This window comes from Scatophagus argus, chromosome 20 (assembly GCF_020382885.2).
Source record: "Scatophagus argus isolate fScaArg1 chromosome 20, fScaArg1.pri, whole genome shotgun sequence".
NCBI classification, from domain to species: Eukaryota; Metazoa; Chordata; class Actinopteri; family Scatophagidae; genus Scatophagus; species Scatophagus argus.
In genome coordinates this window covers 10,635,752-10,660,106 of record NC_058512.1, presented here as the reverse complement: position 1 = coordinate 10,660,106, position 24,355 = coordinate 10,635,752, and the positions used below count along the sequence as shown (strand labels likewise).

The following is a 24,355-nucleotide window of genomic DNA, read 5'->3' as shown; positions in this document are numbered from 1 at the left end:
ATAGATTTGGAAACTCCAAGACTGATTTTAAAAATAACTGCTTAAGCTGGGAGTGCAACAGTCTTAACATGAAGACAATTAGAAGGACCAGACTTTCAAAAAAATTCAAACATATCATTTAAAGTAAAGATTTTGGTCCAAAACAATCATTTCAACAAAAAGAAAAAAAAAGAAAAAAAAAGAAACAAACAAAAATATGCTTTTATTTTTCCCAAAATGCTGAAAACCTTCTTCAGCTACGTTTGCAGATGCATTTTCCACAGCTTGCAGAACACGCGTATGGGAACTGTGGTCAAAAGCTTCCAAGCAGCCTGAATCTCGTCAGAAGTTATGGTTCTCCTTGGTCATCCTCTTATTGTCTGTCACTCCTCTTCTCTTCTCGTTCCTATGTTGGCATCCATTGCTCCAAAACAGAAGCGCTCACCTGTGGCCTTTTCCATTGCTGAAGCTCTGTCTGCTTAGTGAGTGACTGTGTAATGTGTCTTTGTCCATGTGAGGAGTCAGAGTGGATAATTGAAGTTTTACATTTTAAATGCCACTGTTTTCCCTGTGCAGTCCAGCTATTTTATTCGTGCGGTTTATTCAGCAAGCTGAAAGTAAAGCAGGAAATGTGGCTGTGTTTTAGCAGAACTGGTTAAGGTTGTGGTTAATGTCTCAACTATCAGCCTTAGTGTGTGAACAACTGAGAAAAACTGCAAATGAAACTAGTTCATTTAGACTTTGTTTCAGCCTTCTTTCTGGAATTTGTGGGTTGAAGTGCATTTTGATGAGATCTTTGAATGCACAGGACAAAAATGTTTTATTACTGCATTTTAAGCAGGTCTAAAAATGTCTTTTATTGCTGTTGCTGGTTGTACTTTCACTTGCTCATATACTACCTTGACACTAACTATAACTCTCAAATAAATGCAGTGGAGCAAAATGAATAACATTTCATGACATACAGAGCAGTAGATTACATAGTAGCACAGCAGCTTTACTTGAACGAATGTCACATATTCCACTAATAGGTGATACGTTCAGGATGTTGCCTTTGTCATGAGGTTCTGGGAATCAAAAGGAATTCCTGTATTTAAAAAAAAAAAAGAAGAAGAAGAAAAAGGTGTTTCCGTGTCAAACACGGAAGCAACAAACCCCGAGTTAGTGGGCTCATCCTGCTCCGCCTCCTAAACCATCAGTACCGTGCAGTCTATTTTCTTCTGCTCATATGAGGAGGCAACGGAGGGTGAGTCAGGGTAGTGGCTGGGGGGGGGGTTATAGTTGCGTTTTACAACTAACTCAAATCGTCATGTCAGACAAACAGCAGTGAGGTCGGGGTGAGTTAACAAGCTGTCGATATGAAAACAGCTGAGGAAAAGATGTGAAGACAACGGAATGGCAGTGGACGGGGCAAATAACGATGCAAATGTACTTTTGTTGACGGCTAATGTCAGCCCGAGGTCCGCGGCTTAGCTAGCTAACGCCACCAGTTCACTCGGTTGGACTACAAAGACAGACTGACAGACCGGTGCTGATTTAGGAGAACTCAAGCAGCCACAGGACATCAGAAGACAACAGAAAGAGTAAGTTGTTTCTAAGTGTGTGTGTGCGTGCGCACGCGTGTGGCATTGTTGTGTTATGAGTTCCTGTACACCAACAGAGACCAGTTACAACTTAGCCAACTGTACATCAACTGGTCTGGGATCTGTGATACACCGTCTGAACTGGACATGTTGTAAAAGCAAACTAAAAGAAGTTTGCACAAGGGAACTTATGAAAAATTAAATGAAAGAGATGAACATAAGCCAGAAACCAGAGATTCATAAACTAAACTGTAATGTGAAATATTAAATATATTCCATTGACAGTTGTGATATTTCACTATAGGTTTATTTACTCTATGGGCTAACATTGCTAACTTGCTAGTTTATCAGGACAGGTACAGCTGCCTGAAGTTAATGTAGTGCTGTTGTCCTACAGCAGCACTGCTTTGAATCTTTATCCATTATCAGGGGATTAATGATCAGTTTTTATTTAAGGTGTCTGAGTAGAGTCAATATTGGATGTTTGAGGCCAATATGAGAGAGTGTACTCAAAAACATTTCTGAGCAATATTTAACATTAACACATAAACATAACATAAACATAAACAATCATTTATTAGAAAAGTACCTTAAATATGGTAGAGTAATTAAAGAATCGTGGCCATGGTTAAAGCAGGACAAGGACTCTCTGGAGGACAAATTCCATAATAAAGACACTGATTCTTAATAATCTGAAACAAATTTAGGGTATGTGTGCCGCACTTTCTTGTTACCTAAACCAATCTATTTTTGAGAGGTGTTGATTCAACTCTGTTCATTTTTGGTGCTGTTGAGTTGTACTGCTGTAGTTAGAACTTGATGATAAAGAGCAGAACAGCTAATTTCCTCTTTCCTTTCTGCGGGGCTCTTAATTAGACTGCATTTGGTTTACCTTGGGGCACATAATAAACTGGAAATTGAATGTATATTCAGTTTGTTGATGGTGTTGCCATGTCATTTATAATTATGCTCATGTTATATAGGATTTATTTTACTAGTTAATTTTTGAGTCATTCAACTTATTTTCCAGTTCAAGATTCATAATGTGAGAAGGGAAGAAGTTTTGTTTGGGTGTCTTTGCAATATTTTAGTCATCCCAACCAACAGTACTAATATGCATTCTTGAATTGACTCTGTACCTTGTTAAGGGGATTACTGCACTGAGGGAGTAGATGCAGTAACTTTTATAATAACAAGGCAATACTTAAAAGTATTTTTATTTAAGGTTAGAAATGTTGTAGATGTTGTACTGATTAATGAATGTTGCGATGATGTTTTTATGTTTCAAAGAGCAGATTCTCTTATATGATGACTTATTTATATGTGGGCAGTGTTGATTCATTAGGCGAATTGTCAAAGCACTTGCAACCTATTCAACAGTTTTTGTTTATGTCTTTACTGGAAGAGCATAATCAGTGACATATGTGGGGAAAGTACTTTATTCTTGCATCGGGGATCATGTGTAACGTTCAACAGATTTTATCCGGGTCACATACAGAGAACTGTACTATCAGCAGCTATAGTGGGGGAAAATGAGTCGTCTAGTTTAAAATGGAACAAATGGCAACATCAAAGCTACAGTGACAGCTACAGTTTTCTCATGTCATATTACTGTTAAAATAATGTTCATTGCACTCTTAGGAGCACTGGATCATAGAGAGGCTTGCAGCTAGGTCTGACTGTAAGAGAAAGAAAACATCCCACTCTGTGGTGTGGTTCAGAGTAAAGTGAAGTGTAACTGAAAAATGGTAACGTACTGGTGACAATTTTGACCATCTGCATTACTTTTGTAGTCAGTCGTGGTTTTACCAAAAGCCAGTACTGTGCAAGCTCACACGAAACATTAACACAAGTGCACACTTAACTGTGCAGCTGGTAAAGGAAATGCCCATGTGTTCCTCATCTCACTTTCATTATACTGATCTGCAGTCTGTTCTATACATTTTTCCAATAATGTAATGTGAAAAAGGACAACATTTTTTTTTTTTTAAAGAAAGATGGCAGAATAGTGAGAAAGGTCAATGCAACACTGAATTATGTGACTGCAGCGTATTCTTTAATTCCTCTAGTGAACACTCACCAGCTTGGACATAACATATTTGTTTGTTCAAGTGCTACCTTGAACTTATGTCAAGTGTCCAAGTGGTCCCTTAAACTGTGGCTCCCTTCATGGGAAGTAAGTAGGAAGTCATAAATGGCTGTAAGAGCATTGATTTCAAGTTATCATCACATAATGTATTACTTGGCTACACTTTGCACTTATAGGGAAGTGGGAACCTACTATGACAACTACTGTGTTGCATCAGTGCATTGGAAATGAGTGAGCAGTAATGCCAAGGACAATATGAACTTTAGACACCTCTCTCTTACTGTACTGTTTGTTCAGTGACTAAAGATTACATCTCACACTAAAACAGTTTTCAACTTTTCCAGCTCTCTTTTCTCTTTTGTTTGAATTCCCTTATTGAGCTTGTCAGATAAGATATTACGGGTTGCTTTTGAAAATAATATCAGGGGATTTTTATTCCTAATCTCCTCAAAGATGTACAGTAGGTGGCATAGTTTACTTCAACAAAAAGAAATGTGGGTACTAGTCAAAACATGACTAGGTATGACAGCCTAAAATTATCTTTATCATTTTTTTTCTTTTTTTTTGTTAATCATTGAGCAAGAATGGCACCATGAAACATATAATCCATGCCATGCCATGCCATCTGAAGCGTTCCTGTAGTTCATCATCGATCTCTCGGCAGCATCATATGGTAACATATGACAAAAGGTGCACCAAACCAACAAATCCTGCTTTGCACATAGCAGAGTCAGTTATCTCTCCTCCTAAAGTAAGTGGACATTAATGAATGCATTTCACATTTGAGTAGTCATCTTTCAGAGTCATTGGTGGAACCTCTCGAAGCAATTGCAGCTTTGAGTTTATGTGTCCATGTTTTCCATGCTTATTGCATTTGCTTTGCCGTAAGATATTAATAATGCCGATTCCAACATGGACAGAGATCAAAGCATTGTATTGAGTATATATTGAGGTTGTGCAAGGGGAGCACAACTGTGAGATCTCAAGTTTTTCCTTTCCAAAAATTTAAGAGGAATTAGGTTGGTGATTTTAATTGGTATTTAAAATTTTAATGGTCTGACCAAGGTGACTCAAATCATCTGAAACTAAGGCATTATGTGGTTTTGTTTGGTGTCATTGATTGTTTTCACACTCTTACAGTTTCATACTGCTTCAGACAAAGAAATAAATATGTTGAGTATTTGCTACAGCACTGAACAGTACCCCTGTGGCTTGACTCTGTGCAGCTTGTACTTTGGAATGCTGAGTAGATAGACAATGTGCAGACCACCCTTTTGCCTCACCGTGATATGGTGAGAGTTTTCTCTATCAATGCACATTTTTACTGCATTCTTATTTTTTTTAAACTTGCTTTTTGATAAACTGAAGTGTTGGAATGTGGAAAAAGACCTATTAGAAAGATATGTGTGCTGAAATACAGCCAACCAAGCACTGTACTGGGTGGGTGTTCTGGTTGGGAAAGATGTTGTCCGGGCTTCGGCCAGCTGTGAGGTCACTTTATTTAAGAAAGTTCCCGACTAATTTTGCAGAGAAGCAACATAGCTTTAGATTCCGGCTTTTCCTTGATGATTTCTGAGCTGTCAATGATTTTAGCTGCCAAATATAGAACTTGATCCAAACTTGATTCAAGCAAAGCAGTTGGTTGGTAGGTGTAAACTGTCCAGAGGCCGACTAAAGAGGTGACATCAGCAGCCAGTATTGGAGCAGAACAGCCACTTAGGACAAAATGTGTGCGAGCTGATAGCTCTGACCTCAAACAGCACCAAGGCACAGATAAGACTCAGCAAGGAACTCGTCTAACTCTCTGCCTGTCTGCTCTATGATAAACGTTTTGGGTGTGTATTCCTGTAAATGTGCAGACCTTCTACTTAAATATATTAAAAGTCAACTATTTAGCACCTTTAATGTTCTGCCTCACCTGCTGAGTGCTTATAGACCAAAACAGTAACATAATTTTTTGTTCATGTGTTTTAGTGCCTCTGCGCAGGTGATAGAGACATTATGTTTTCACATTGTCCAATCATCTGTGCAATTCTTGTGAAAGCAATATCTCTGGAATTTCTTCAGGGAAAAACAGAAAAACTGTTAAACGGTCCATCATTTTTTCTTGCTGAAAATCTACACCGTTTACTAGGAAAAATGCTCTGGCCGGAAAATAAAATAAATGCTTTTGGCTTTCATCTGCTTTAATATAGCCCTACATCTACACAAGCCCATTTCTGAAAAGTCCCTCTTTCTCTTTGCTCATGTTCATTTGTAACCACTTTTCAAAGTGTTGCTGTCATGTTCATGTTGGACCCCAGCCAATGTGACACTAAATCCTTAGGAAAACTGAATGTTGTAGATAAACTATATAGACAAAAGTATCAGACCTCTTTACAGGATTCTTTTTCAGGGAGATCTTAATGCTCCAGCATACCAGGACTTTTTGAACAATGCTATGCTTCCTACTTTATGGCAACACTTTGGGGAAGGCCCTTCTCTATTCCACCATGACTGTGTCCAATTGCACAAAGCAAGGTCCATAAAGACATGGTGGATGAGTTTGCTGCATTACCTCTGGGATGAACTGAAACGGCGCTTGCGAGCCAGGCCTTTTCATCTGACATCAGTTCTAGACTTCACTATTGCTTTACTGCATGAATGGGCAAAAATTTCCCCAGAAACGCTCCAGAATTTTGTGGAAAACCTTCCCAGAAGAGTGGAAGCTGTGTATAGCTGCAACGCTAGTTTGTATTTAGAATGCAGTGTCATTAATGTCCCTGTTGGTGTGATGGTGAGGTGTTCCAATGCTTTTGTCTATAGAGTGTACATGCAAACTTAAATGTTGTAAACATGTACAGTGGTAATTTCTTTTTTTTTTTTTTTTTTAACGGGCCCTTTTGTTGTTGAGGTACACTTGCTTTAGTATTATCCACAGTATATTGTTGCATACGTTGTTTATTATCTCCTGGTAGTATTTGTGCTGTTTGTTTATGTTATGTTTGTGTTTATGCTGTTGTACTTCCTCTTTCTGGTTTTTGACCATTATCACTGACACTATCACTCTTGGCTGTAAGCCAGAAGAATGCATAAAGAGTGGGGTGTTTATATTTTCACAAAGAGATAGTCAAATTACAATATCATTGCTATTTATGGCAACAGAACTACAGAGCTGATAATCTGAATTTACATAAGAGAAACTTGTATTGATATCACTGATGCATATTGAAGCATGAAAGGACCATAAAGCCTAGTGGCCATAGTACAAGGTCTATCTAAATACTGTCACTTAAACCCTTTTCACACATGCAATCTATCCCTGAAATATTCAGGAACATATACTGCATGTGATCATGTGGTAATGAGAGCAGGGATCAATAGCCAAGGGAAACTATAGCGTAAGTTTTCCACAACAAGACCAAGTAACCTTTCAGGGAAAATGCTGGAATAGCTGAGTTGTGAATGAAAGCAGTAAACTCTGAATCAGCCAGTGTTCCAAAAATGTACCAGTGTCTGTTGCTGATAGATGCAGCTAACAGTATTTTAGGATTATGTGCAAATTGGAGTGAACAGATCAGAAATAAATATCTATATCCAAGCTTAACTCTTGATCTTCCTCCACATTTAAATTAAACAGCTGTAGCCTATCATCTTTATTTCATCTTTTGGTTATTGTTTTATCATATACAAAAACTTCAGTCACATTAAATGTGTCTGTTGTCATCATTGGGTCATAATTTTTATTTGTCTGGTGCTTTGGTTTATACTCAATAATATACATTAGCTTTGGCATTGTAAGCATGTTAGCATGCTGATGTTGAAGGTCAACTCTTATCTGTGTTTTGTTTCATGTCCTGTGGCAGGTGGATGTTTTTTTCAAACAGCACATGGCTTGTATTCTGCTGACAGATATGGATCCACCCACCTGCGGTCCCACGGCACATCACAATGGTCTCCTCCCTGAGCTCAACCCAGACACCAGAGTCGACCCCAAGCAGGCCATGGGTGCCACCTGCCTCACTATCCACCTTTACTATGTGGGGAAGGATGGAGAAGGGGGTGGGGCCAACGGTTCAGAGAGTACGCTCACGTTTCCAGCTGGGGAGTACGTAGCAGAGGAACTGTGCATTAGTGCAGCGAAAGCATGTGGTAAGTCAGAAGAGGATTTCAGCTCTGAAGTCTAACCACGCACATTTCATCACAGTTCTGGTTAATTCTGCAACATTGTGAAGTTCTGCTTTTGTTTGTGTGTTACAAAGTGCTGAGAAACTACTCAAACTCTAAATCAGTCAGACTGAATAAACACTGTTATGTTAAAAAGTTTACACTGGAAATAAAAAGCAGGTTCCAAGGCATTTTTGTTTTGATGAACATGCAGTCACACAATTGTAAAAAGTATCAAACTGAAACTTAATTACATGTAGAAGAGCAAAAAGAGAGTCTTATATATACGACTACTTCTAAAAGAAATGCCACTTGTTACTTGCATGAATGCATGTTGGCAGGAGACTGGTAGACTGGACCATAAATGGACATAGTGTAAAGCTTGTGTCCAAGTTTTAATGCATGCTGCCTGTAAGCGACACATTCTTACTTAGTAAATATGTTGTTATTATTTATTATTTAAATTTATGCAATAGACAGTATGCATGAAAGTCTAGCCAGCACGGTGCTGATGAAATGCTGAGAGTCAGTGGGGGTCGGTTCATTACAAGTTTCTGACTGTGACATAACATCGTAAGTATTGATCGCATCTGATCAGTAAGGGACCAGCCTTGGAGGTAAATTTGGACACATGCATAGTAGTCATGCCAGATACACTCATGGGAAAAGCTTTCACATGTGTACATCCCAGTTGACACCAAATGAGGGAATATCATTTTGCAGAATGTTTTTCATCTCTCCAATGAAGTTCAGAGACTTGTTGAATCAGTGCCAAGAAGCTCTGATGCTTTTTTTCCCAACACCTTATTAGGACATTTTATGTTTCTTTTTTTTTTGTCATTTGTAAGTCTTGGGACAAGTTGTGTCTTTTTTGGGAACATTCTTCAGCCAAGGTCCCATAGCCGTATAGCAGCAGAGCAATTAAATGCCCTGAGCCATGATTGGCTTGATTTAGATTAATCTGTGATCCTGGTAATGAAAAAATAAATAATCAGATTCACTGGTTAGCAGTTTCACGCAGACTTGTGTGTTTGGCAATTATACACAACTGTGTGCAGAGTTTCTTGTATTTTGAACATTTGTGACTCCGTAATGGCAAATTTATGCTGCTTTCTTCTTCTTCTATTCTGTGGAATCTGCAGTGCAGTATTCGCTTTCTCTTTCTAGCAAGCTAAAATCAGGAAGTTTTCGACTGTTGTGTCTGTTTTCCTCTCTGCCTCGGCTCTACTTGTCTCAGTCACTTTCTTCCTCTGATAAGCTGACAGCCTCTGTCTCTCTTTCTCTTTCCTTTTTATCTTCCGCTTTTTCTATGTCCCCTTGCTTTAGTTTTTATTCTTCAACTTCCTATGTTCTCTTGTTGGTCTGTTTTTTCAAACTTATTTCTGTCTTGTGCTCACTTTACCTTTTTTGCCCTCACACAGTAACTTTTCAATACAGTGAGAAATATTCAACTTTTTTATAAGTCAAAGATGGATATTAACTTATTGTTTACAGTGGTCTGAATTACACTGTATTGTTATGAATCTTAGCTTCTAAACTGTGCAAATACTGTTATTTACTCTGCAGTGCATTGCTTACTTAATTATTTGATAATGTAGTAATTAAATAATTAGTTCATGGTAGTGCATGTTTAGACATTAACCATAATTCTCCTACTTCACTTCCCCTGTTGTGGTTGAGCATATTTCCTCTCACACACCCTCATACTATTGCTTCACTCCTGTGAGTGCCTTCTGCTGTATAATGAAGTTTAGCTTGTGTCGGCTGGTGAGTAAAACTGTACTCTTGCAGCTGTTGGCGCTGGAATTTTGAACACAGGACTTGTGGGAGTGGTCAGAAACAAAAACACAGATGTGTAGGGCTGATGTTCAAGCAGAATTAAATGGTGCCGAAGTCGGATATTCCGCTTATATTTATTGGTAAAAGATTGTTAGCCTCCCTGCATTCTCATCATTCTTTCATCAAAAGTCTTGAACATTTCAAACAAAATTTCTGGCAAACAGGCAAACTCACAAAAGAGTTAATGGGAACTAAAGTTCTCAATTTTTTGGAGTACTTTGAGTAGCCAGGAGATTATTGTTATTGTTATTTTCATTGTGCCACAAAACTAAGTCCACTGAAATACAATATTATGAAAAGTTACCTGGTTGTAATCAGGTCTTATTATTAAAACACACCAACACAAGCTGTGTGTGTGTATGTGTGTGTGTGTGAAAACATACAGTATATACAGGACTTTCTCTGTGTTAGAAATATTGGCCAGTTGTTCTCAACTCCCATAATGATCAAAAATGGCTGCTGCTAATGCTCTGAAAGGTCAAATATCGAAAATGTACCAGTTGTCTTCCTCAGATTGAAATATAGGTCTATTGCAGCCAACTGCACTAGTGTACCAGATGTCTTCTTTCTTTTTCCAGGGATTGCTCCAGTGTACTGCAGCTTGTTTGGCCTGATGAGGGAAAGTGACCGGGTTTGGTTCCCTCCTAATCACATATTTAAAGTGCACCAGACAGCCAGTGAGACCCTGCACTTCAGAATCAGGTAGATATTTTTAGTCTTATTCTTTTCATGTGTTGTGTTGTGTTAGGAGTTTCTTTTCTTATTGGATCTTCTCTGGTTTCCCTTTCTGTCCAGATACTATTTTCTGGGCTGGCATAACAGTGGCAATTCATCGTATGCCCATCGTTACGGCCTGTCCAAGGGCATGGAGAGCCCTGTGATGGACGATTGTGTCATGGCGTACCTATTTTTTCAGGTTTGTCTTCACTTACACTTCACTTGACTTACACCTATCATTATTAAATTTGTTATTTTCTTCTGTATAGGGTTCTTCATATGTTGGCGTTTATTCTGTCTCATGGTATTTCTGTTAAAAAATAGAGTGCATTGTGCATTCATGTTTTTCATTCATGCATACATGTTTTTAGGTGTTTATGAAATGCGAAGGGGGAACAAGCGCATGTCGGGGTTCTTTTCACTCTGTTTTTGTGTGTTTACGTGTGTGTTTTTTTCCCTTAACTACAAGCTTGTGTGAACTTGACACACGCAGCTGTTCAGCTTTGTCTTTTTATCTCCACCATCCCAAAGACACATGTCAGCAGATTGACTCCCTGAATGTTTCTGCTGTAGAGCAGTGCAATGCCAACAGTGCTGTGATGAATTTGTTGAATAAAAGAAGTTTTCCCTTTAAAATACACTTTTAATTAGGTTAATAGATTTGAAAAGGTGGAAAATGTTTCTCTTGTGTCTGTTTAATGACTCACTTTAATTAATGTTTGTTCTCATATTGTAGACCTGTGAATTAAACCAGTTGTGCTCTTTGTGAGACATTTGTCACCTGTTTACCCTCCTCTTCTCTCATCCAATCCTTTATCTCACTTTTCTACCTTTTCCTTCACAGATTTAATATAATTCATTCGATTGTATCTTTTCCCCTCTTTCAGTGGCGCAGTAACTTTCTGAATAGCTGGGTTCATATTCCAGTGAGCCATGAAGCCCAGGAGGAGTGTCTGGGCATGGCGGTACTGGACATGATGAGGCTCGCCAAAGAGAGCGGTCAGTCACCTGTGAGAATCTGCAACGATATCAGGTAGGATGAACTCACTCACTCACATGTTAAAGGCCAAGACAAACCAAGGACAACAAAATAAGCAATAAACAAAATTCCTGCTGACTTTAGTCTCATACACATATTGCACACTCTCTCACCAGGGAAATGTGAAAAAGCTCGCTGTTATGTCGGTGTGCATGTGGTACAGCTCATGAAAGTTGGTTTCAGAGCAGTTTTGACATTTCAAAAAAATGTTCTAACATTTCAAAAATGATGATGATGATTTAAGGCATAGTAATACTTCAATTCAAGATCCCATAACAGGGAAACTAATCATCCTTTGTATTTTCCAGGTACCCTATATAGACAAAAGTATTGGGACACCTCCACCTTATTGAATTCAAGTGTGGTATGGGGCTGTTTTTCATGTTTTGGGCTCCGCCCCTTACTTCCAGTGAAGGGAAATCTTAATGCTTTAGCATATCAAGACATTTTGGACAATGCTATAACTTTATGGTAACAGTTTGGGGAAGGCTCTTTTCTATTCTAGCATGACTGTGCCCCAGTTCACAAAGCAAAGCTCCTTAAAGACATGGTTGGATGAGTTTGGCCCACACAGTACCCTGACTTCAACCCCATCGAACACCTTCCCAGAGGAGTGGAAGCTTTTATAGCTGCAAAGCTGTCTATGTATTTAGAATGCGATGTCATGAAAGTCCCTGTTGGTGTAATAGTGAGGTGACCCAATACTTTTGTCTATATGGTGTATATTTCTGGTCTTCTGCTCATATAAAAAGCAGCGCCTTTTTCGGGGTCAGGAAACTTTTTGAATTTCCCTTTCAGAGCAGTGTGACATGCTCTTCAGGACACAGTGAGCATCAGCTTAGTTTCATTATGAGTGTTCCTGCAGCTGAATGAATTGTGTCCGTGTGTATGTGTGTGTGTGTGTGTGTGTGTGTGAGTGTGATAAACTTTTACACTGGTCCATACTTGAAATGATACTTGAACTCATGTGCTATTTCTCTTTTGTATCATCATTCATCATTCATCATTAATATTATAGATTTTTGTTTTATAATACCTTTACATGTAAATTATATTTTGCGATGGTTATGTACTGATTCTGCTCCTGACACATCTACAGCAAATACACTGGCTCTCATTGTCTTTTCTGTTATTTATTCTTTATTCCCCCCTCATTTTCTTATCCTCAACTCCATCTTCACCTTACCACCCCATCCCCGCTTTCAGCTACAAGTCCTTTCTGCCAAAGTGTGTGCGCAGCCACATCCAGGAATACAACATTTTGACTCGGAAGAGGATCCGCTATCGCTTCAAGAAATTCATCCAGCAGTTCAGTGAATGCAAAATGACAGTGTGTAACCTCAAACTCAAATACCTGATGAGCCTGGAGACGCTGCTACCCTCCCTCTACTCTGAACGCTTCCAAGTCACCGACCTCTCTTCACGTGAGGTTACCATTGTTGTCATGGGCAATAAGGGCATCCAGTGGTCAAAAGGGAAAGATGAGGAAGCAGAGGAGGTGAGGACTGGGATATGGGTTTATATTGCAGTGGCAATGCAATTGTGCTTCAGTCTACCGCAGTTGTGATGCTGTTGTAGCTGCTTTATTACCAATAGATGGAGCTCCAGGAGTTGGCTGAAATTTCCAGAAGTAACACGAGTGCATGTGTGTATGCATGCTTCTTCATGTAATGCAAATGTAAACCACTGTTTCATACTCCTTTGGTTTCTCCAGGAGCTCCAGACATACTGTGACTTCCCAGAGGTGATTGACATCAGCATCAAACAAGCCAATAAGGAAGGCTCTGTGGAGAGTCGCATAGTTACCCTAACCAGACAGGACAACCAGATATTGGTATAGTATATATTATTGCAGTCTAATCTGATACAGTATTGTCTGTAATCCAAACTTCCTTTGGGAAGAACCTCTGCTCTGCTGATGTCAGGAATTTGGTTAAATGATTGCATGCTTGTTGTCAGAGCCAAGGACAGCAGAGTCTGCACCATCTGTTCTTCATTTGATTGAAAGATCACTTAAAAGATGTGGAGACTATTTACCCTCATGTCAAGTGCGCTCATTTGATACGCTAAAATTTGTAAATATTATGGAATATTATGGTGCACATTTTCCCAATGTGGTAATTGTTTATATTCATTAAAAACAAAAAAGTAGTGAATGATTTTGATGATTTTGTGTTGTCCTTCTGTCTACGCTGCTGTACTGGTACACATTTTCCCATTGGGACTAATAAATAGTATCTATCCATTCATAATCCTATCATTTCATATTCTTGTGTACACTGCTGACATATCTCATCTCACACACCATAATGGTACTTTACCTGTATTGGATTATGAGTTCAACTTCTCTGTCTTATGTTCTTATGCTGCTGTCTTATCTTCACTCTGTGTATCTGTCTGACCGTGAAGGAACTGGAGTTCCATTTGCTCTCGGAGGCTCTCTCATTCGTTTCATTAGTCGACGGCTATTACAGACTGGTTGCAGATGCGCATCATTACCTGTGTAAAGAGGTGGCCCCGCCAAGACTTCTGGAGTGCCTTCAGAGCCACTGCCATGGCCCTGTGTCGTGAGTATGACACATAAACACAGATACAACATGTCACTCACATACTCATACACCCACAGAAACATTCATATACACATGCACAAAGACATGTTCTCTCTGTTTGATCCCAGGATAGATTTTACGCTTGATAAACTGCGTCGTTCTGGTAACCACCAAGGCCTGTACCTCCTCCGCTGCAGCCCCAGGGATTATGACAAATACTTCATGTCCTTTGTAGTGGGGGTAAGCTCTTAAGGGTCATCATCAATGTGAAGTACAACCAAACACATATTAATACTTTTTAGTCTCTTAAAATAGTAGTTGCATGTTCAGCACAACTTAACTTTGTCCTCTGGCTTTCAGTATGAAACTATGGTGGACTATAAGCATTGTCATATCGTGAAGACGGAGGCAGGACAGTACATCCTGAGCGGTGCTAAGAGGAGCTTCGGCTCACTCAGGGAACTTCTGCACTGTTACCAGAAGGAAGCGCTCCGCACTGATGGATACACATTCCAGCTGACCAGGTGCTGTCCACCCACTCTGAAAGGTTAGTGTTTGGATGTGGATGTGTACATCCGCTATTAATACAAGCAAGCACAAAGAGTCCGCGCGCACACACACAATAAATGTAGTTGTTTTTTTGGTCAAAATAGTTGAGCCTCTGTTGTTCTTTTGGAAATAATTTTTTTGTCATAAATAAAACAGTAAAAACTGTTTTCTGAAAGGCTGCAAAAATAGGCAAATAGTGATTGAGTGATGATTAATTTTTAGTAATTCAAGGCATCGCAGTACTCCTAGTTCAACAAGTTCCCAGTTCCTACTGCAGCTTATTACCCATTTTTGGTCTTCTGTTTATATCACATGCCTCATGTTTTTCGGGGTCAGGAACATTCTTAAATTCCTGTTGGATTTAAGCCAGTGAAGAATACAGACTCTTTAAAGTAACACTGACATCCGGCATATTTATCGGCAGGCTGGATTTTTAACGATTGTATAGATTTATAACTTAATGTTGCACTACACTGTATTGAATGTGTCTAATGCAATACAGTTAAATGCATAAATGAAGATCTTACTGCCCAACATGATGGGCTCTGTGGGAACCGGATAGAGTTGCTAATGACTACCAGTCGTTCATCAGGTTTCCAACTGGCTAAGCTCTCGTTGCTGAGTAAAGTGATCTCTCTCAAAGGGCCAGAAAATAAACCACACAGGTTTTGATTCATGCTGATATTCATGATGAAGCAATCTAATTTTATAATTGGTAGCTGTTTCATTTCTACTTATATTCACATATAAAGGGTCTCACAGTGAAAAGCAATAACCCTAAAGTTTGATAGATCCTAATCCCTGTCCATCTTTGCTTTTCATCAGATAAATCCAACCTGCTGGTGTGCAGAAAGCAAGGGGCAGAGGTATCACTGTCTCCCTCTCTCCCCAAGAACAGCATCAGCCAGATGGTCTTCCACAAGATCCGAAAAGAGGACCTCGTCATCGTAAGTTAACCCAGCTTTGACTTCTTGTCTTAGTTTTTCCTCTCATCTGAAAAAGGAATTCTGATCTGTATCACGGTGGAGCCATTTTATCAGTTGTAGTAGAGTGCATAAGGTTAAAGGGTTGGATGCCTTTTTTCTTGTACATATGCACGATTCATTAGTAGAAGCTTACAACTGTGGCTAATGTATGGCCAGTGTCTTTGTAATTGTGAAACAACCATGAATGTAAATCCACACTATACTGATGACTCCTCTGGGGTCAGTCGGGTCACTACAGTTAACAGAAAGACTTCCTGCACTGATCGACCTACTGTGGTTCAGCATCAGTGGCAGTCCCTGTGGACGTGTGTGTTGTGTGACTGAGCCATGCTCTCAACGACTGGCTCATTTGCATCTCAGCGTGTTTTCTGTTGCTCGAACGCTGGGTGTTTTTTTCACAGCAGGTCTATCACAGGAAAACCACCAAAGTTCCACTAATCAGAGAGCTTGGGGTTTTTCTGTATTGTGACATTGTCACTCTCGCTCAGCCAACTCAGCAAGTGCTTTTTTTTTATTATTGTTATTATCATCCTGTTTTGAACATGTATTCAGCTTAGTTGTGTATTTAAGAGCTCTGGAGATCCTGACCTTAAATGTATTTTGTTGGATCCTAGACAAAAACCAGACTCCCAGTTCAGCTCTAGAAGGAAGGCAGGACAAGGACTTTGTGCAGATTAGTTACTGGGCGGTAAGGCTCAGTGGCTCCCTCCTTTGAGTTTTGATGCAACCATGAGAAAATTACATACATACAGCAATCAAAGTCAGGTTTTTCTTCATCGAACCCAAGACCATTTTGCCAGACCATTTTATTTTGTTCATGCTGTATGATGTAATGGCTTCAGCTTTTACGTTTGTCCATGTGAGGTTTTTATTCATTCCATTGCTATTATTTCAGATGACAAAACATGCTATCCTGGACTGAAAAGTGAAATAATAGATTAAAAAAATTCTCCTTTCCAAAGTATATTTTTAGCGTAACAATAAAACTCTTGTGTTTTAGAATGAGAGCCTGGGCCAAGGAACATTCACCAAGATCTTCTGTGGTGTGAGGAAGGAGCTGAGAGACTACGGAGAGATACACCAGATGGACGTTGTTATCAAGATCCTGGACAAGGCTCACCGAAACTATTCAGAGGTTGGTTTGTTGGTATGATGATCATATAAACTCTTTGCTGTTTAGACAAGTTTTAACAGGATGTCTGCTCTCGTCTTCTCCTTCATAGTCATTCTTTGAAGCAGCCAGCATGATGAGCCAGCTTTCCCACAAGCACCTACTTCTCAACTATGGGGTCTGTGTTTGTGGCGATGAGAGTAAGTCTGCAACACACACACGCACTCACACACATGCACTGGGTTAGAGATGGTTACAAAGGAAGGGATTGTTGTGTTTATCCTCACCCCCTGTGGCATGTAAAGAGGATGTCTTTAGATCTGATGTGTAGATGAAAGGGATACTGAGACCAAGACAAAACACACTTTGTAATATATGGAATACAAAGAAAGGCAAAGACTCTGTTGTCCGCCTAAATGAGAGGAAAGTTGTGTTGACATCAGTTGACTGAGACAATCAGGGGTTTCCTGCTGTGCCCTGACCCTTCCACTCTGACCTGATGAAGCCTTTGGGATCAACAAGTCACTAATAGGTCACAGCTGTCCTGCCTGATCTGTACTCTCCCTGAAACTGCCCACACACACATCAGAGCGCTGTGTCAGGAAATCTTTGTCATTCACATTTATGAGTGCAGGAAAACAGACAGACAGGAAAGAAAAACAAAGATCATCGAGGAAAGAAAACTTTTGTCATCACTAATTCTTCCTGTGATCGGGCTGATTCCACATCATTAGAGTGTTCCATTCATTATAAAGTCATAGTCAATATAATAGAAATTAGTCAACAGGTTCTGAAGAAATTCAACTTATATTTTATGGCCAAAATGTAGATTTCACACCTGAGACAACAGAAACAGATCTGTTCTTGATTATGAAAACTGGATAAAGAAACTTTTGGAAGGGGAAAGTATTGTGTGTCAGCAGCATCTCACGCTCTACCACAGGAGATGAGCTATAATAAAACACAAGCTGCTTAAATGGGAGTTTAGATAGAAAGAATTTTGTTGAGAAGATGTAGATTGTAGTGGCTAATAAAATGATCACCTCTCATTTTCCCGTCAGACATGATGGTGCAAGAGTACGGCAAATTTGGTTCACTCGACACCTACCTGAAAAAGAGCAAAAACTGTGTTAACATCACCTGGAAGCTGGAAGTGGCCAAGCAGCTGTCCTGGGCTATGCATTACCTGGTAAGACATAGCACCTCCTACAGCAACTAATATGTAAATAAAACTAATTGAGCATTTTAGCCTTTTTACCTTGAACAGGAAGTAGTGTTATGTAGTGATTTTATGTTGTCCCTGCCCCATCTGCCCACAGGAAGATAAGAACCTCATTCATGGAAATGTATGTGCGAAGAATGTTCTGCTGATCAGAGAGGCAGATCGGACGACTGGCAGCCTTCCCTTCATCAAACTCAGCGATCCGGGTATCAGCATCACTGTGCTGCCCAGAGAAGGTGAGATACACAGCTGCATGTCGTGTCCTGTTGTGAGATGACTTTTGGAATAACGTGCACCAGCCTTACTTTGCTGCGATCTCCCTCCTTTCTGTTTGTCCCTACTTTCAGTTATGTATCTCTTTCTCTCTGTGCTTCTGTGTCTCTATCAGTTCTGGTGGAGCGTATCCCATGGGTGCCTCCCGAGTGCATTGAAAACTCACAAAACCTGAGTTTAGCCACAGACAAGTGGGGCTTTGGGACCACACTTTGGGAGATCTGCAGTGGCGGCGACAAACCACTCAGCACCCTGGACTGCTCCAAGGTCAAAAAACAAAAAGATGCACTGACAGTATTGACTTACTGAGCTTGATCTGTATTAAAGGAGTAGTTCAGCATTTTATGAAATGTTGAATTAAGTTTAAAAACAGAGTTACTGCTGGTTGTCTGGCCTCACCGACTCTAGGAGGTCACTGCTCCTGGATAGAGCCTTGCTAGCAGTTTCCCATTGGTTACAGTCATTGTGCTAAGCTAAGCCAACTAGCTGCTGGCTGCGATTTCATATTTACTGTATAGACATTAGAGTGATATCGATCTTCTCATCTGACTCTTGGCAAGAAAGCAATTTTTTAAGTGAGAAAGTCTGGAGGTATTTTAAGAATGTCTGCCAACTGTGCATGTTCTGTCCAGAGTACATCTACCAAATGAAAACATGCAAGTTTTGACTTCTGCTCTTCTCCTCTGCAGAAGATCTTGTTCTACGAGGACAGGCACCAGCTTCCGGCTCCTAAATGGACAGAACTGGCCAATCTGATCAACAGCTGTATGGACTATGAGCCCTCACACCGACCCGCCTTCAGAGCAATCATAAGGGATCTAAACAGCCTCTTCACACCAGGTAGGAAGAAAAAATTAACACAAATGTGCAACCTTCTGTGAGTTTCACCTAAAGCAGGATTTTGTACAAAATGCACTTTGTTTTGTTGCAGACTATGAGCTTTTGGTGGAGAGTGATATGGTGCCCAACAGGACAAGAGGTTCTGGCTTCCCTTGGGCCTCCGAGAGCCAGGAGTCCGCCCAGTTTGAGGAGAGGCACCTCATCTTTCTCAAGCAGCTGGGCAAAGTGAGACACACAAACACACCTGCACACATCATATTTATAGGAGTTTTCCCCTTTATATCCTTCTAAGTATTAATGCCTTCAAGTCTCCATGTTTTTAACATATTTTTTCCATGTTTCGCTCTCCCTCTCTTCAAGCTGCATCAGTTGATACTTTGCAACAGTTTAAAGAAAAAGGTTCATTTAATGTGTGCTCACATCTCGCAGGGAAACTTTGGTAGCGTGGAGATGTGCAGGTATGACCCCCTGCAGGACAGCACAGGGGAGGTCGTGGCCGTGAAGAAACTACAGCACAGTACAGCTGAGCACCTCAGGGACTTTGAGCGGGAGATCGAGATCCTCAGATCCCTCCAGCATGAAAACATCGTCAAATACAAAGGAGTCTGCTATAGTGCAGGTATGACCACATTGTTTGATATCTACATATGCAATACTCGGCTTACTGACATGCATTATTAATATGTTACACAGTAATAAAAAATATTCCAAGCAGATTCCAACCAAGAGTAGATAATATGAAGTGAAAAAGATGAGAAAATATATCCAATATTAACGTAAAAGATTCTGTTTTCTTTGTTGGCATATTTAGATAAACTAGTTAACTGATTAATCTTGATTCTTAAGTGAGCTCTAGGAGCGGTTCAGTGTTTTTCTTTGTTCTGGCTGACGGCTTTAATGTTCCTGACCAGCTTTTTCAACCTACAATAATATTACCACCCAGGCAGATTTTGTTATTTATAATAATGTCTTTACAGTTCCCACATTCACTGCCTGGGGTGTCAGTGACCATGAAGCAGATTAATCTCGGCCACTCCAATCCACTCCTCTGCTCACACGTCATACTTCCTCCATTTAGTATTGCTATTAACTTCTCTGTTCATGCAGGTCGAAGGAACCTGAGGCTGATAATGGAGTATCTCCCCTACGGCAGTTTGAGAGATTATCTCATCAAACACAAGGACCACTTTGATTCAAAGAAACTCCTGCATTATGCATCACAGATTTGTAAGGTAATGTAGTGCAGTAGGTGGTGCAGACTTTCGGGACTTAATGTAAACCTGCCTTTGTCGTGCATCCATATAGGGGTACTTAACATTTGAAACATTTCTTCCTGGGGCTGCAGTCTAATAGGAGTTGATTGTTCAAATCTATCCCTGGGAACATTCTTTTTCCCTTCCTTCCTGTCTCTATTAGATTAATTTTAAAAATAGATTGCCGGATCAAATTGGAATGACACTAGAATTACGACAGGCAGAAAGAGAAGTTGGAAAGCATTAGGGTGGCTAACTAATAGATCTCTTACAAACCCCCCCCCCCCCCCCCCAAAAAAAATCCACTTTAACATGGGGAAAATATTTCTAATGTGTTATTGCAAAACATATAGCTACTGTCATATGCTTGATCACGTGCTTATGTATCATATAAATGCATGTGCTTGCAAAGGGTAATGAGTAGGAGTAGATAGTAGAAATGAAACATAAGACTATATTTTGTATTTATAATCCCTTCTCAGAGGTTTAGATATTAGTAACATATATGTATAAGTATATGTGTGATATTTTCTTTTATTTGTTCACTTCATTTGCTTCTTTGAATGCGCATGTTTATTTTCAATTAGTATTTGTGTGCTTGTTTCCATCTCTGTGATCATATTCAGGGTATGGACTACCTCGGCATGAAGCGATACATCCACAGAGACCTGGCCACTCGAAACATTCTGGTGGAGAGCGAGATGAGGGTGAAAATCGGTGATTTCGGCCTGACCAAGGTGCTGCCACAGGACAAGGAGTACTACACTGTCAGAGAGCCTGGGGAAAGCCCCATCTTTTGGTGAGAAGCAAACACTGCACATGTTTACTGGCACTTCAAGAAGTATTATTTTCACATTTTTGTGGGCTGAATGTTTTTGACTAGATTTCTTCATTTGCGATAACTGTGGAGTGAGAGTGACTGATCTTTAAACACAGATGTTAAATATAAAGTCGTGTGAGTCTCACAGGAAGAAAAACATGATTTTGTTTTTGCACGTTGAGACCAAACATGTCTACTGTTTACTTCCTTTATGTATGCTGTGTTGTAATGTTAGATGTGTTGTACTGTATGTGTAAAGTGTTGTGGTATTCCTCAGGTATGCTCCAGAGTCGCTGACAGAGAGCAAGTTCTCTGTGGCATCAGATGTTTGGAGTTTCGGTGTCGTCCTCTATGAACTCTTCACTTACAGTGACAAGAACAGCAGCCCACCTGCGGTACTGCACTTCTCTTTTCATTCTTTGTCCTTTAGTTTCTTAAATTTAACATTTTGACTTCTCTGTCACATAATCCTTTTTCTATTTTACCCCTGATTACCAGAATTTAATTGCCTAATTGTCCAATAGGCCCTTAATTGTCAACTGTCTGACTAACTTGATCCATAAAATAATGGCCAGTATAATTACCTTTCAGTCTTGTTAAGGAAATCAGTTGATGGAGTACCCAGTAATAGCAAACACGTCATTTTTTGAGGCGGGGAGGGTTCTTGCAGTTTAGTTTTAGAAAACTTGACCAAGCTGTTTTCACTCAAGCCAAACCTTTTTCTGTTCTAGGTGTTCATGGAGAAGATGGGAAATGAAAAGCAGGGCCAGATGATTGTGTACCATCTCATAGATCTGCTGAAACAGGGATACAGGTTACCTGCTCCGGATAATTGTCCAAAGGAGGTCAGTAATGTTATGAAAACTAGAGGGAAAAAAAACTGCAAAAAATAACCTTTGGTGAAAAGATCTCTTGGTTCATGATCAATGCAAAGTGACTACTAAGCAGGCTCACCTGAATCTATCGGCTGTGCCAAGTGATAACCTCAGAGGGTTCCTGTGCTGCAGACTTGTCAAGAGCAAACAAAAATAAACAAAATGCCACCATGTTTTATCACTAAATGTTTTATCCAAGAAAAAATGAGAAGAGAATCCGGTAATTTAATTTTTTAATTGAATTAATTAAATTTATTAAAATTTAAACAAATTAAATTGAATTAATTTAATCTGGTAAATTATATTTCAAAATGGAAAAAAGTCATCATGTTGTAAGTATATTTTCTATATTTATGTTCCCCTTCTGATGCTTCCCTCAGATTTACAAGATCATGAAAGAGTGCTGGAGCAGTGAACCACGACTACGCCCTAATTTCATGACATTAATCCACAGTGTGGAGGCTGTACGTGACAGCATGGACAGATGAGCAGCATTGATCCCTGAACCTCTGACCTTTAGTTGTTGACTCCCTGGGAGACAGTCCTCACAGGTCTTATCAGGACAGTGAATGTCTTTAAGATGTCAGCAGTGATGCAGTCACTGGTCTCAAAACTACGTCTTTCCACTGGTGCTCTGCATTTCTGTCAGCCAACATCATGATAACCCATTTGTTTCTATGGCCACAGGAGTACACAAAGTAGTACACAAAGGATGTTATTAGTTAGTACACTACATGTGGCTCAGACACAAAACAAAGGATCATTTCTAATGCCTTTAAGGTCATTTCATTATGGGATAAATTATTTTTATTGTGTTATTTGTACATTTTGTATTTTACAGATTGAAGTTGACAATAGTCATGGACAATGGGTTTTTTTAAGAATCCTTTTTTTTTCTACTTTCATTAACGTATACTGAATGTGAAAGCCTTAAAGCCAGTAGTAGTACCAAAAATACTTCATTAATGCTCAGTACTTTGATTTTGTACATTTTTTTCCTTTTTATGTGAAATGAGCAGCAGCTTATTTAGCTTCACCAAAGAGGACATAGGATCCTTAACAGACTGTCAGCCATCTAACTGCACACCTGAACCTCACTGCACAGCTCATGTGCACATGAGCTTTTCCAGAAGGGCCGAAGCTGGGCAGAGTTCTTCCTGCTGACACCTGGACAGTCTTGTGGTTGACAGTCTTCAGACTGATAAAGTACCAACCATAAATGTAAAGCAGCTGCACTTCTTTCACAAGGGGACCCTGTATGACGACCTCAAGAAGTGCTTTTGTGTCTGATATCTGTGGTCACACTGGACTCTGTGTTTTTACTCATATTTGTTGCACATTGAGGATAGTTCTGTGTGTTCCCGACCTGACGAAACAACAGGAGAATCACACAGAGTCACGTTTTCACTTGTAAGTTTGCCATGACTTTACAGTCTGCATAATCACGACCAGCCTTAACACATATCATCTGTTATTTGTTTACATCTTTTCATGCAGTGTGGGAAACAATGAAATATACAAGAGAGACTGCAATAACTGCTCATTGATCTGTCTGAGAAATCTTGTGTTGCGTCATGGGTTCATACAGTATCACAGAAGGAAACAAGCTCGGGAAATGATGATACTGAAGATTGAGAAAAACTAATGAAGGGAGGTGCTTTTATTTACTTCAGTGACATGTTGCCATGGTTTTCTTTAAAAACTACTTGACTTCTGTTCATGTCATTGTTTTTCATTTTCATTTAAAGAGCATGCAGTATTTATATGTTGAGTATATGCCAAAATGTATATTACAGGGTCAGTCACAAATGTATCAGTGGTTAGGGTTTTTTTTTAGCTAAATACCAAGTGTTACCAACGGATGAATGGCAGTTCGGTTGTTATTTGTGATTTGAGACTGGTGAGAGGAAACCCTACATAAACAGAATCAAATTTGCGACATGGCATCTTTCTTTCATACCATAAAAAGCGGGCCCTGTGAACATTCATACACCAAATGTCAAAGACTTGATGCCCTCTCACATCGCTAAGACGTGTCACTGTAAATAGCCATGTTTTCTCACTTACAGTGTGTCTGTAAGCTCCTACTCCCTAACTTCACGGTAGTGTTGATACAGATGATCTCGATCATCTGAATGTTTTGTTTGTAACGTTAAGTCTGTTCAGACTGTTCAGAGTGTGAAGTTGTTTCAGAGTTGCTATCATGCCTATGATGGAAAATGTTGCCACCTAACGGGTTATGTTTTTTACTCATACAAGTATTATTGTAAGACATGCATTGATGTGTGAGACCAAATATGAGTATTTTGTGAAATATGCATATTTTTTTTTGTTTTTTTTTTATCCAAAGATTTTCAGAAAGTATAAATGATATTTAACCAGATTGAACCGGTGGTCCTTCTTAACATTTATTTAAGTTTTATTTTTTCGACTGAGTTCTGATGACATTGAGCCTCCTCTTGTCTTGAAGCTGCCGTGAAGCCAC

At 39.6% G+C, this 24,355-nt stretch overlaps 1 protein-coding gene across 3 annotated transcripts; it reads left to right on the top strand.

Moving 5' to 3' along the window:
- The first annotated feature begins 1,198 nt into the window (after positions 1 to 1,198).
- Positions 1,199 to 24,253, top strand: jak2a (Janus kinase 2a). 3 transcript variants are annotated; one of them, XM_046375778.1, is made up of 24 exons: positions 1,200 to 1,562; positions 7,543 to 7,782; positions 10,215 to 10,338; positions 10,432 to 10,552; positions 11,241 to 11,386; positions 12,599 to 12,890; positions 13,107 to 13,226; positions 13,802 to 13,959; positions 14,070 to 14,181; positions 14,302 to 14,488; positions 15,316 to 15,437; positions 16,477 to 16,611; positions 16,700 to 16,787; positions 17,649 to 17,776; positions 17,907 to 18,045; positions 18,198 to 18,349; positions 18,772 to 18,922; positions 19,014 to 19,147; positions 19,352 to 19,541; positions 20,030 to 20,154; positions 20,802 to 20,974; positions 21,273 to 21,390; positions 21,727 to 21,840; positions 22,251 to 24,253. In XM_046375778.1, exons 2-24 carry the CDS (start codon positions 7,545 to 7,547, stop codon positions 22,356 to 22,358), a joined length of 3,375 nt encoding a protein of 1,124 aa, XP_046231734.1. In that variant the 5' UTR covers positions 1,200 to 1,562; positions 7,543 to 7,544; the 3' UTR covers positions 22,359 to 24,253. The 3 variants fall into 3 exon arrangements, with proteins under 3 accessions (XP_046231735.1, XP_046231734.1, XP_046231733.1); XM_046375777.1 differs by having other exon boundaries at positions 7,497 to 7,782; XM_046375779.1 differs by lacking the exons at positions 21,273 to 21,390; positions 21,727 to 21,840; positions 22,251 to 24,253 and having other exon boundaries at positions 1,199 to 1,562; positions 7,497 to 7,782; positions 20,802 to 20,978.
- The last annotated feature ends 102 nt before the right edge of the window (positions 24,254 to 24,355 follow it).